The sequence below is a fragment of the Sinocyclocheilus grahami genome, unplaced genomic scaffold (genome assembly GCF_001515645.1).
Source record: "Sinocyclocheilus grahami isolate Dianchi unplaced genomic scaffold, SAMN03320097.WGS_v1.1 scaffold94.1, whole genome shotgun sequence".
Lineage (NCBI taxonomy): Eukaryota > Metazoa > Chordata > Actinopteri > Cypriniformes > Cyprinidae > Sinocyclocheilus > Sinocyclocheilus grahami.
In genome coordinates, this window is record NW_015505273.1 from 108367 (window position 1) to 121553 (window position 13187).

General features: G+C 35.5%; 1 protein-coding gene across 2 annotated transcripts; it reads right to left on the minus strand.

The window, feature by feature from the left end:
- On the minus strand, nt 1-11787 carry LOC107587640 (protein FAM83C-like). 2 transcript variants are annotated; one of them, XM_016275489.1, is made up of 5 exons: nt 11776-11787; nt 5142-5812; nt 4319-4486; nt 3812-3936; nt 1-1217 (listed from the first exon to the last, which is right to left on the minus strand). In XM_016275489.1, exons 2-5 carry the CDS (start codon nt 5643-5645, stop codon nt 260-262), a joined length of 1755 nt encoding a protein of 584 aa, XP_016130975.1. In that variant the 5' UTR covers nt 5646-5812; nt 11776-11787; the 3' UTR covers nt 1-259. The 2 variants fall into 2 exon arrangements, with proteins under 2 accessions (XP_016130975.1, XP_016130974.1); XM_016275488.1 differs by lacking the exon at nt 11776-11787 and having other exon boundaries at nt 5142-5846.
- Nucleotides 11788-13187: the final 1400 nt, after the last annotated feature.

The following is a 13187-nucleotide window of genomic DNA, read 5'->3' on the forward strand; positions in this document are numbered from 1 at the left end:
GAAAAAACATTCACTATATCTTGAACACATCATGTCGTAATTATGATTTCCTAAACTTCCTGAAGGCAACATTAGTACTAAGCATTTAGTTTTCATAAAAAATATAAATGCACAAAAAAACAAAATCCTGGTTGATTTTTTCTCTGGTGTATAAAAAGAGCAACAATCTCTCTCCAAGAAGACTATCGTCTCTTTGCACAGTCACAATAACAGCAATGTACAAGAGTTGACCAGAGAGAATGCTCAGTACGGCCCAGCATCACTGAGGTATGTTGTTCTTTAGCTCAAAGCGACTGTATACCTGTTTGGATTGATTTAACTTGTTGTACTGGTTGACAAGGTCCAATTTGCTGTGACCCAGCGTCATGCGTTTCTCATCCCGCCGATGTATCCGCTTCTCCGGGCGCATCCAGTCCGATAGCATGGGTCCTGGCGGAGCAGGACCTTGCTTACTCTCTGGTTCGCTCTGAGAAAGATCTGGCCCACCAAACGGAGAGGAATGAGTAGGCATCTTCTGGAATAAGTGGGAATCCTTGTCCTTTGAGCTGAACAAATCAGTGAACTTACTGATGAAAGGTGTGGGAAGTCGATATTTGGAGGTGACCTTGTCGGTTGGAGTTTGTTGAGTTGGTGATGGAGGTTTTGGAGAACTGTAGAGACCTAAAGCCTGGACTTTGGATGTCTGTCCGGGAATGTTTGAGCGTAGGTAATCTGTCGTTCCTATTTTGGACCATTCCACACCAGCGATTTGACCTAAGGAAGTGCGCTCAACCGCCTGACTTTGCAGGGTCCCATTCGGAGAACCTCTTACAATGTGGGGTCCTGAAGGCTTTTGAAGCACTGGACTTGTGACTCCCTTCCTGTCAGGAGGCTTTTGAGAGTTTTCCGGGTTCTTCCTGTCAGGTGTGACTTTAATAGATCTCATGCCTGGAGGAGCTGCTTTGATGCTGGAAACGCTGCCACTGGATTGGCTACTGGAGTGCTCCGAATACACTTGCTCCCTGCTGCCGTAGTCTGCAAGAAGATCCAAGCCCAAGTTTGGTACTGGCATGTGGTAAGAGTAACCAGGCAGCCCGTCTTCATCTGGATTGTGGAAACGGTCTATTATTTGGGAATCTGCATACATGCAGCGGAATTCACGATCAAAGCAGTCCGTAACGCGGCCGGAGAAGTGCATTAGCATGTTGCTGTGAACCATGCCTGAAAGCCATGTAAAACTAGAGGAAAGAAGAGAGAGATCATTTTTTTAAAAGCATAACCTCAAATATTTATTGAAAAATACTGCACTCTAAAAAATGCTGGGTTAAAAAGGGACAACCCCAGCTATTGGGTTGTTTTGAACCAAACCACTGGGTCAAAACAACCCAATAGCTGGGTTTGTCCCTTTTTAACCCAGCATTTTTATCAATCATCAATAAAAAGTGATTCATTCATGAAACATGAGCAGAATGAGTTTGTCAAATTGTTTATAAAACCATTCTTGCATAAATTGTTGCACTGTTGCACAGAAATTTGTTCTTCTCGTGTTTCATAAATGAGGTTCAAAGATTCTGTCCAACCAGTTTTATGGATAGTTCAGGTGACTTATGCTAACAAGTGTTTAACTATGTTCAAGCTAACCATCTGTTTATGGCATTAATCAAATGTCTTGCATAAAGCTTTACATGAGATCATCACAGTCTTTTCCGGTTTGTAGGTTAACCCTATAAAGTCTACTGTAACATATTTGATAGATGAACTTCTAAGGCCTGTAAATGAACAAGATGATCAAAACTTTGCTGATAAACCTGTCGTACACAATCTACTACATGCCTTCTCTCGTCCGATTGATAGTTCATACTTTTTAAGACCCTTTAGTATAATTAAAAAAAATTCTACCTTTAGGTTGTGGTCTTTTTCCTGTGAAATCTAATGATTTTAATCAAGAAAAAATATAAATACATTTTATACTGTTTGGTTTACTTGATAATCCATACATCATTTTTTGAAAAATCATGCTAAATCGTGAGTATCGATTATGATGCATCAGGCCCGTTGAAGAAAGTTTATTTGTTCATCTCTCTCAATCATTGTATTGCATTGCATGAAATGTTTTGAAACTACAGAACATGAAATATCACTTTATTAAGACATATTATTGAGAGATATAGAGTGACAACTGATATTTATATGCATTTTATGAATATCTGCTATACTGTTATAAAGGTCTCATTGATTTGCATTACAAGCTATCAGAATTTTATCTTACTTTTTTTGTCATATAAATATCAGCAACTGCATGAAATTGCATATTTTTGCCGAGTTTGGGCCTGTGTTTTTTCCTCTTCGAGTATGTGCTCCATATCCTTCTAAAAGCCTGATGTATCAAATATGATACGCAACAAAAAACACATATGCAAACTTTTTCCCCAGATTTTTTTAATTTGATCTAAAAGCTCATCAAATGGTTCAATTTAAAAACAAAACAAAAAACTATGCATCAATCTCAGTTAATTATTTCCTTTCTGGTGACAAAGATCTAAAAAGTCTAAATTGTTAGTATTATGTTTGCAATCAATTTCCCTTTGAACCGCATGGACTTCTAGTCAAACAGAACTCCCTGTTGTCTCTTATATATGGGCAAAGCCTTCAACACATGAGTGTGGCCTCACCCACTATCCACACACCTGTGTGCCAACACGCATTAATTTATCCACAGGCTGCTATCAGTCGCACTAACCCTGAAAAAACAAGACAACTCCTTCACAAACTAATTCCTAATCATCATAACTGAGGAGCAGATTAGCCAAGCCTTCAGACATGCAAGACTGAGATCGCTTGTTGGGTCTAAACAGGCATAACTGTTAAAAATCAACATGCTGTCTGTATAATTCATCAGTTTAACTAAACCCCCCCGACCAAATTAGCCACTGAGGCTTGAAAGCTGACAGCCACGATGGCACTGAGGCTAATGCTAATGCTCGGGCAAAACTGTGCCTGAGAAACGCAGAATCATCATGTTTTCATTGCTAAGCTGCTCAAGTCTACCGATGTCTGCTGGAGCGCATGAGGTGTGCATGTCCTGTCATCTTCCTGCCACAACACCGTCATGCTCTAAAATGATTTACATAATACAGAGTGATATGACTGACATGAGATAAGCCTGGATGGATGGGTATAACTGAATTCCACCTGTGAACATTGTGAGCTGCTTTTAGTGTAGTTGGCTTTGAAAAATCTTGCTGTGACATGTTACACAAACATACTATTTAGCAGTTACAGCATGTCTTCTGAGAAACGCAGAATCATCATGTTTTCATTGCTAAGCTGCTCAAGTCTACCGATGTCTGCTGGAGCGCATGAGGTGTGCATGTCCTGTCATCTTCCTGCCACAACACCGTCATGCGCTAAAATGATTTACATAATACAGAGTGATATGACTGACATGAGATAAGCCTGGATGGATGGGTATAACTGAATTCCGCCTGTGAACATTGTGAGCTGCTTTTAGTGTAGTTGGCTTTGAAAAATCTTATGAAAAATAAAAATAAATTAATTATTTTGAAAAATTAATGAAAATATTACAAAAACTATAATAGCATATAAATAATTTTATTTATTTATTTATTTTTTAATAATTTTAACACTGTGGCATAACTTGGTCATCATTTAAACAAAATGATTCTTGAAGCACCATCATTTAAAGGATCTAATTAAATTACAGTTGTAAACATAACTCCAGTAATTATGCTGTTTTGGTAAAAAATTATGATTACATAACAGGAATTTTTTCACTTAATTACACAATGCATCAACAACATGATTAACATACCTATATGATCCAGCTATGACTTCCTCGCCGTCAATGATCATGAATTTCTCTTGAACCTGACCTGTGAATTTCTTTCCACTTTTGGTGCAATATGTGTCTCCACACACACTTCTTACCCGCATATTCTGAAACAAATAAATGTTCAATAATCACTTGGTTTAAAAAAAAAATTTGAATACAAATTTTGAATACAATTAGAATCTGAGTTCTGGTACACCAATATTAATAAGAGTAACCGAATAAAAAGTTGTTTTGTTTTGACAAAAACGCTTTTGAAATGTACGCTCAATCAACTTGACATTTCCTTATGATCTGAATGACCTAATAGACTTATTTAAGGAAACTTACATAAGACTTATGTTTTGCTGTTGACTGACAGATGTATTCATATCTAAAACTGAGAACACCCTTCTTACTGAACACTTTCTTAAAACGTATTATGTGCAAGGATAAGAACTCATGAGCTGGACCACACCACTTCTAAGAGAGCGTCAGCGTCTGACTTACACTTAAGTGTGAATTCTGGATGTCCTGTTCTGAGCACATGTTCAAAAAATAGCTGAGATTCTTCTCATCCAGTAGAATATAAACTGGAACCCGGCGCTTGTTGGAGGCCTCCATTAGGTCACAGAACAAGTCGACGTCTGTAAAAATATCCATGACTATAGCGATAACCTGTGGCATAAAGAAAAATAGTTAGGGCATGCACTCAAATAAACCACAATCTTTAAACATACATCACTAATTACTTTATTGCTTCCAGGTGACTATTTAGTGATAATAACCAAGCAATTTAGTTGCTCATAATGTCTAATGTAACAATTGTTATGCAATTTCAAATTCTTCAATAGTTATCTCACCTAAATTAGTGACTGTGAAACATTTGGACATTTAAGTCACACTTATAAAATGTCTGAACGTTAAAAAAAACAACAACAAAAAAACCAAACTAAGTGAGTTTTTCTAAGAATAAACGTCACTTTTACAAGGCATTTTTGGCAACTTCTTAACTGCTTATTTTTAGTGGATTTATGGAGCGCATTTGAACAGCATTGTTTTAAACAAGCTTTATTTTGTGAAAAGTCTGCTTATTGTTTTGATATTTGTATTTCAAAAACATTTACACAGGTTTGTGTGTGACAAAATTACTTTTTGGGGGTCTGATTATTTGTTAAGCACAAGTTATAGTTGAACAAAAGCACTGAAGCTGTCCAAATGGTACAAAGCTGCCACAGAAATGCAAAGTTCAAGGAGAGCATATTTGTAAACTACAAGGAAACAGCGTTTGTCAAATATTTTGCACATATGAGTGGGTTTCTGTTGTTCTTACCTTCTTGGCTTTACTAATAAGAGATCGAATGAAATCTTTGAGGTTTTTCGACTTGTCTCTCTGGAAGTGTATATGCGCCTCTGTGGGTCCCAATCGGTTGGAAACCTCTGGCCAGCCCAGCGCCAACATTGGTGGCTCCTCGTCGGACATCATGGGGAAATAAGTCCCTGAAGTAAGCTCAGACACCGTGTCCACTTCCTCCATGTCCACTCCATTAGTGCCGCTATCCGCGCCGCCAACCTTTGCCACATTCTCGGTGATATAGCGTATTTCCAGCGGGGACAGAAAGTTCACTTCTCTTTCGTCTTGCAAGACTTTTTTGTACTCCTTCTCTCCGTGCTCCAGGAGCGCGTCGGTGGCGAGCCGAGCGGTTTCATTGTGGCTGAGCTCGAGCGTTGATCCTTGTCTCCAGGGGTTCTTCACCTCCTCCAGCCTGTTGGCGAGCTTCCCGAGCATTTTACGCGCAGGGTTCGGGGTCGGACGCAAAACCTCTGAACTGATCATGTCCACGACTGATGTTTGTCCAAGTAATCTGAGTTTTACAAAAGGTCAAGCAAGCAATCGGTTATTAAAGCTGGTGTATTTCAAAGCTGACCTTGTTTTGTGTCATGGTAGTTAGAGTGCGTTATTCCCCGAGGCCTCTCCGAGTATTGTTGTGAGCTGCTGGGGAACTCAACGCTGCGCTCCACCTGCGCGCTCACCTGCCCTGTTCATCCAGCTGCTCCACCTCCTCTGACGTCATGTGGAGAGAAACCTATGGCAAGCCGTGTTAACATACATTGGATGGGAAAACGCAAAAAAAAATATATATATATATAATATTAATTATTAATGTTTATATATTTATGAAATATATCATATATGAACACTAATATTAACATCATCATTGTTATTAATAAAAATAAAAATTATTATACATATTATTATAGCTAAATAATATAAAAGATAAAACATATGAACACAGCACAAAACAAGGAAAGAAAGAAATATGATCAATAAGGTTTATTTATGAAATATACAAACCAATGAAAAAACATTGTCATTATTATTATCAACAACAACTATAATTATTATTATTATAAATAAAATAAAAGGTAATTCCAAGGAAAACAGTACACAACTAGAATATAATTAAATAATATCATTAATGTTTATTTGCATAATTAGTAAAAAATGAACATTGCCAATATTAACTATTATGCGTATTATCATAAATAACAATAAAAGCTAAAACAAAGGAAAACATGAAATGAAAAATGAAATAAATATTATTTAAAAAAAAATTATTTGTCAAATACACAAATGAAACAAAATGAAAACAGCACGAAACATAATAGAATTAAATGAAAAAACAAGCATATGAAGATAAATATACAAATATCAGAAGCCTGTCTCAGTGTTAGGATTAAACAAGATAGAAAGGATACTTGTTAATAAATGTTAATATGGCTTGCCACACAAAACCAAGCAGAGGAAGCAATGCTTCAAACAATTGTGTCAACAGATAAACACTCTAGTGTACTCAATTTGGCACCCATCACAATGTGGGATGGATAAAGATATTAAGACACAAAGATAGATTAAAATTACAGTAGATTTTTTTTTGGTAGATAGTTAATCAATAACTTGGCCAAAATCAAGATGATGTATCTTGTAAAATTTGTAAGTTTTACAAAATTTTGATTTGAATCTAATATTTCAGTAATAATACTTTCGACTGCTTGATGAGTAACTGACGTTTGGGTCATTTGGTTATAGTTCTTTAATCTGGACAACAGTAACTGGTGTTTAGGACAAAAACGACATCATGTGATCTCCTGATATGGCAGTTCTGCTTTTGTGAAGCATGTCTGCCTTATTTGTATGGTAAATACAGAGGATGTCACTTGTATGATTCATTTACATGAGCGATGTGTGGAGATGATCACGGAGCAAAAAACGACACAGTAAGCAGACATACTCGAAGGGCAGGTTTTTGCAGGATCCTAGCTGTGCCAATTTGAGAGCAAACACTCAACAAACATCATACAGAAACAGAACTGTGTTGTATTATACTTCTCAACTCTCTTCTAAATGACACCATTGTTGTTTTTCGTCTCTATTGTCCAGCAGTGAGATATTTTCGGGTCTTCCTGTCTTTCTAAGGTATAGCAGCCCCCCTGAGGCTCGGCTGGCTGTGTGATTCATAACTTTTCCATGACATACAGTAAAAGGGAAACAGATGCAAGCCAACAACCAAACAGCATTTTCTTTGTTCAAAGCACTGAATGGATATTTTAAAACTCTCAGCTGAAGCTGCTAAAGTTGCAGAAAACATCCACACAAACGTACAGCTTTTGCACAGCTTTATGGACTAAAATGCGTCACAGATTCCTGATGTAGACAGCTGTGGACTAAATGCATATGACACATAAAACATCTCCTGATTATTCTGCAGTTGACCTGTTGTATGAAGAAATTATATTTGACTGCTATCATCCAGACATCTCATACAGCACATTGTGGACACACTGCATGGCACAATCTTATGCTTGTCACGAGTCACGTGGAGCTCTGAATAATGGTTTTACTGTACTGGTGACAGTACACTGGACTATCTGTCCATGCTTTGATGATGAAGGGCAAAATTTGAATGTTTGTTCATAAATAAAACAAGAGAAGTGTTCAGGCAGGCAAATATTGCCCTTTTGTGAGTTAAACAATTGGAGACCACTAGTGAGCTTTTCAAATGTAATACAAAATCAAAATATATATTATTAAAATAACAATTTGAGTGAAAAGTTCAAGAATGAGAATTTTGAGAATTTGTTCAGTATTTAAGTTTAGGTTTGTTGTTTCTCTCTCTCTCACACACATTTATTCAGCAGGGAAGCATTAAACTGACCCAAAGTGACAGACATTTAAAATATTACAAAATATTTCGATTTCAAATAAATGCTGTTCTTTTGAACGTTATATTCTTTAAAGAATTCTGAAAATAATGTATAACAGGCTCAAAAATATTAAGCAGCACAACCATTTTCAACATTGATAATAAGAAGAAATGTGTGTTGAGCAGCAAATCAGCATATTAGACTGATTTCTGAAGGATTATGCGACACTGAAGACTGGAGTAATGATGCTGAAAATTCAGCTTTGCATAACAGGAATAAATTACATTTCATAATGTATTTAAATAGCTAACTGTTATTTTAAATTGTAATAATATTTTACAATATTTCTGTTTTTACTGCATTGGTGAGCATAAGAGACTTCTTTCAGAAAATTTAAATCTTGCCAACCCCATATTGTTTATAATATTGTTTTTCATCACGTAATTGTAAATGGTTGAAATCCACTGATTGCAATTGCAAAAACCCTTCTTAGTTTGGCCTGCGGGCCCAGGAACCAGATCCTGTTCGGTTTGTGGTCTTTCTATGGAACAAATCTGTAAAACTCAACTGCCAACAAGGTAAGTTACTCAGAAAGTCAACAGCATACCATCATATGACAGCAAATCCCACTGGTTAAACAGTGATATCATTTTTGGCATGGCTACTTCGTGGTAGCGCTAATCAGTATTAATTTATTTATAGCTGCATCTGGGTAAACAAAGGTTAACAACCATCATTTACTACACTTTTATCACTTCATCAAGAAATGCATGCATTATATGTTTAATAAGAGCAGCAATAACCGCATCACCTCCTGAGAACCGACAAAGCCGGTTTGTCCAGATACTCATGCCTATTTCACATTATAAAGCTTCCAACTGTGTCAACAGGAAAACTGATACATCACCAGATAGTTTTCATTACATTCTACAGAAGTCTGCAGTCAACTATATTGGCTTAAACATACAATTTGATCATCAAGCATTACTATTACAGCTCATTTTTAGGGTTTGGTTTGTTTTAAACCCTAGCAACCACCCAGAACATCTTAGCAACCACATAGCAACACCCTAACAACCACCCAGAACATCGTTACTGTAGCTACATTGTGGTGGACTGTACAGTTAAGTGAGTAGAATTCACCATCTTAAATATATAACTGTTGTAATTACAGTGGATATCTGTAAACACCGGTGCATCCGAAATTGCATGCTGTCTGAATAGGCAGTTTGAATTTGAATGTACTTCGTGACGTTATATAGCATGAAAATGGATTATATGAATGAAATTCAGACAGACTACATCTGCCATGTTGTTACTGATTCTCAGTCGTTTAGTATGTGATGCTACGTTTTTCCTCTGTGACTATTACAAAGTCGGTAAGTGTATCATGCCCAGTGTTCAGATTTTAAAAGACGTGTAGTGTATTCTTTTAATCACCCTTTTCACAGAATTTTGTACGCGCTCACCAAACTTGAGAAAAGAATCAAAGCCATTTGTCATATTAGAAGTCAATCTGAATCAGAGTGATTTTGAAACAGATATTTTAAGGTAAAAAAAAAGTTATATAAAGTCATTTTAATTAGCCTAATGGTGAAGACAGTGGAACAATTTGAAATAAAAATAAGAAAATAAATAAATTAGTTATTAAAAAAAGAATTGTTCATCTTACTTGGTTCACCTTCTATATATATTTACATTATAAACATATTTTTTTAAACAAATATTGGTTAGGCCTATATAACACATTTACACTACCGGTCAAAAGTTTGGGATCAGAACGATTTTTTTATGTTTTTTTACAGGAGTTTCTTCTGCTCATCAAGGCTGCATTTATTTGATCAAAAATACAGGAAAAAATTTAATATTGAGAAATATTATTATGATGTAAAATAAGGTTTTTTTTTAAACACGCATTTATTCCTGTGACGCGAAGCTGGATTTTCAGCATCATTACTCCAGTCTTCAGTGTCACATGATCCTTCAGAAATCATTCTAATATGCTGATTTATTATCAGTGCTGGAAACTGTTGTGCTGCTTAATATTTTTTTGGAACCTGTGATACTTTTTTCAGGATTCTTTGTAAATAAAAAAATTAAAAGTAAAAAATGTATTTAAAATAGAAATCTTTTCTAACAATATTCACTACAGTTCAAAAGTTTGGGGTCAGTAAATTTGTATTCTTTTTTTTTTTTGAAAGAAATTAAAACTTTTATTCAGCAAGGATGTGTTAAATTGTTAAGAAGTGATAGCAAAGATTTGTATTGTTAGAAAAGATTTATATTTTGAATAAATGCTGTTCTTTTGAACTTTTTATTCATCAAAGAATCCTGAAAAAAGTATAGTTTTCCAAAAAAATAAATATTTGGCAGCACAACTGTTGCCAACATTGATAATTCTAATAATAAATCAGCATATTAGAATGATTTCTGAAGGATCATGTGACACTTTAGACTGGAGTAATGGCTGATGGAAATTCAGCTTTGCATCAAAGAAATAAATTATATTTTAAAGGATATTAAAATAGAAGCTATTATTTTATATTGTAATAACATTTTGCAAGATTACTGTTTTTTTCTGTATTTTTGATCAAATAAATGCAGCCTTGGTGAGCAGAAGAGACTTCTTTAAAAAACATTACAAGTCTTACTGATCCCAAACTTTTGACCAGTAGTGTGTATTCAATCTGCTGGTGATATAAAAAAGGTAAAGCTAGTGATTACAATTGTCATGTTGATGTTGAAATCTCAACGGTGAGGTTGTAATGTCAAAGGCAGTAAAGCACCTTTAGCAAGAGCTATTACTAAGCGCTACTTGTTTCAGCAGACCTCATAATACAGGTCTGAGAGGAGACGCACCTGCCCATTATGCTTCCTCTGACAACCAAGTTCAAGATTATTTACATATAATACTGTTCTAAAGTTTGGGGTTGATAAGATATTTTTGTTTTGTTTTTGAAAGAAGGGTAACACTTTATTTCGATAGTCCACTTTAGACATTCTATTAACAGTAAGTAACTTTGCAACTACATGTCAACTAGCAGTTAGTAGAGTATTAGCAGTCTGTCTGCTTAATATCTTCTAACACTTTCTTTGTCAACTTTTTCTTCTAATCCTAAACCTACCCTAAGTCTACTCTGAGAGTTAGTAGACATGTAGTTGCAAATTAATGAGAATTAGTTGACATGTAGTTGACATGTAGTTACAAAGTTACTTCTAGTTAATAGAATGTCTAAAGTGGACTATCGAAATAAAGTGTAACCAAAGAAGTCTCCTATGATCACCAAGGTTCCATTTATTTGATCAAAATACAGCAAAAATATTTTTACAATTTAAAATAGCTGTTTTCTGTTTTAATATATTTTAAAATGTCATTTATTTCTGTGATGTCACAGCTGCATTTTCAGCATTATTACTCCCGTTTTCAGAAATCATCCAAATACACTGATTTGAAACATTTGAAAACAGCTGTGCTGTTTAATATTTTTGATTGTTTATATATATATACTATTTATTTTAAGCTAAACTAAACTAAAAATTCCTCATGACAGTTTATAATTCTGCTGCTAGATTGTAACTCATGTTAACTAGTAAGTTGCTCATGTCTACCACTTACCATAAGCATCACTGAGGCAAGCAGTTTTTGCCCCGTGAGACCTTTGTTTCAGAGAAGTAACATTCATTACTTCAAGGGCTGTGAGTGATCCACCATAAAGTAGATTCAAAGGTCCTTCATGAGTGCAGCCGGGAAAGGTCATCACTGGAAGAGCGTCACTGAAGCGTGTCTTCCTGCGACTTTATCTCAGCAGATAACCTTCAAAGACACCCCAGCCAAAAACAGAAGTCTTGCTCAACCACAGAAATAACCTCCACTATCAGGTGAACAAAAGAAAATACAAATACAGGCAGACTGTTGAAAGAGGGACACAACTGTAAGATACTACAGTATATCTTTTTCTTCCGCCCTTTGAAAATCACCACAAAAATAAGCATTTGGAAACTACTTAAAAAGCCACACTTAAAAAAGGTGTAAATGACATTGCATTAGATACAAAATATCAAATCAAGTGGCATTTAAAAACACAGAAAAAATTAGATTTTAAAATTAGAATAAACACATTCAACCAATGTTTTGTTGGGTGTTTTGGGTCATAAAATTATAGATATAATGTTCAAAATTAAAATGAAAAGCAATTATATTCATAAACATAAAACCTGTAAGATTAGATTTCTTGAAAAATATTTTAACTTAATATTTTGCTACAAAAAGATGTAGGGGCTTGACAAATCTGTGATGAAACAAACCTGAATTGCTATTTTAATCAGCGAATCATTTATTAACATCCGGCACGCTCAGCTATCAAGCTACAGGCGCAATAAAAGGTGACAATAATGCAGCAATGAAACCTTTCGTAACCCTAATCCGCTACTTGTTACAGGAAAAGCTATATGCTATTATGAAAAAAGCTGATGTTATCTATAACACAATAATTTTTGTCATTTTTAAACAACGCTTACAAATACTTTGAAGCCATAGTACTGCATTCTGACATTATAGCAGCACTATTATAGACATTTTGATTTCTGATTCTCTTTAAACACATCACTGGAAAACTTTAATGCAATCACACGTGAGCAACAAACACCTAAATATTGTAAAATGATGGTCTCAAATGCCAGATTTTGCTGCAACGTGACTCTAACATGACTCGAGATTAAATCTTTGCTAATAATCTTGTAAGACAACACTGTTCACTTTGAAGATAGATGTCGGAGAGGGAGGAGTTCATTATAAAACAGCATTTGAAACAACACAACATTTTGTTTGAATTCAAATCATCAGCAGCCAATCAGATTGCATCTCTAATGTAGGCCACAAAACAGAGACTGATTTTAGATGGGTGTAACCGCTCGTTTTTGCTTGAAAAGCTTCAGAGCTCAAAGCTTCTCTTCCCACAGTGAGATGGCATTTGGTGAATACACCTACAGCAAATCATTCATGTAAAAACAGGAACATTTGCATGCAGCGTCTTGCTGAACTACCTTTGTGCAGTTTCTCACCCTAAGCCTTTCTGACCTGGAGTCTCGGCTCTGTACAATACAGGAGGAAAGCGGGAACATGCCTAGCGACTGCTCAGTGGATGAAGAGGAAATGTTAATGACCTCATTGTTC

What these genes read in the sequence shown, in the direction of transcription:
- LOC107587640 (XM_016275489.1), bottom strand. Translation starts at nt 5,645, where the DNA reads ATGATCAGTTCAGAGGTTTTGCGTCCGACCCCGAACCCTGCGCGTAAA. An exon ending in TCCAGAATTCACACTTAAGT is followed by an intron (nt 3,937 to 4,318) that starts GTAAGTCAGACG and finishes TATTTGTTTCAG; the next exon opens with AATATGCGGGTAAGAAGTGT. An exon ending in GTCATAGCTGGATCATATAG is followed by an intron (nt 1,218 to 3,811) that starts GTATGTTAATCA and finishes TCTTTCCTCTAG; the next exon opens with TTTTACATGGCTTTCAGGCA.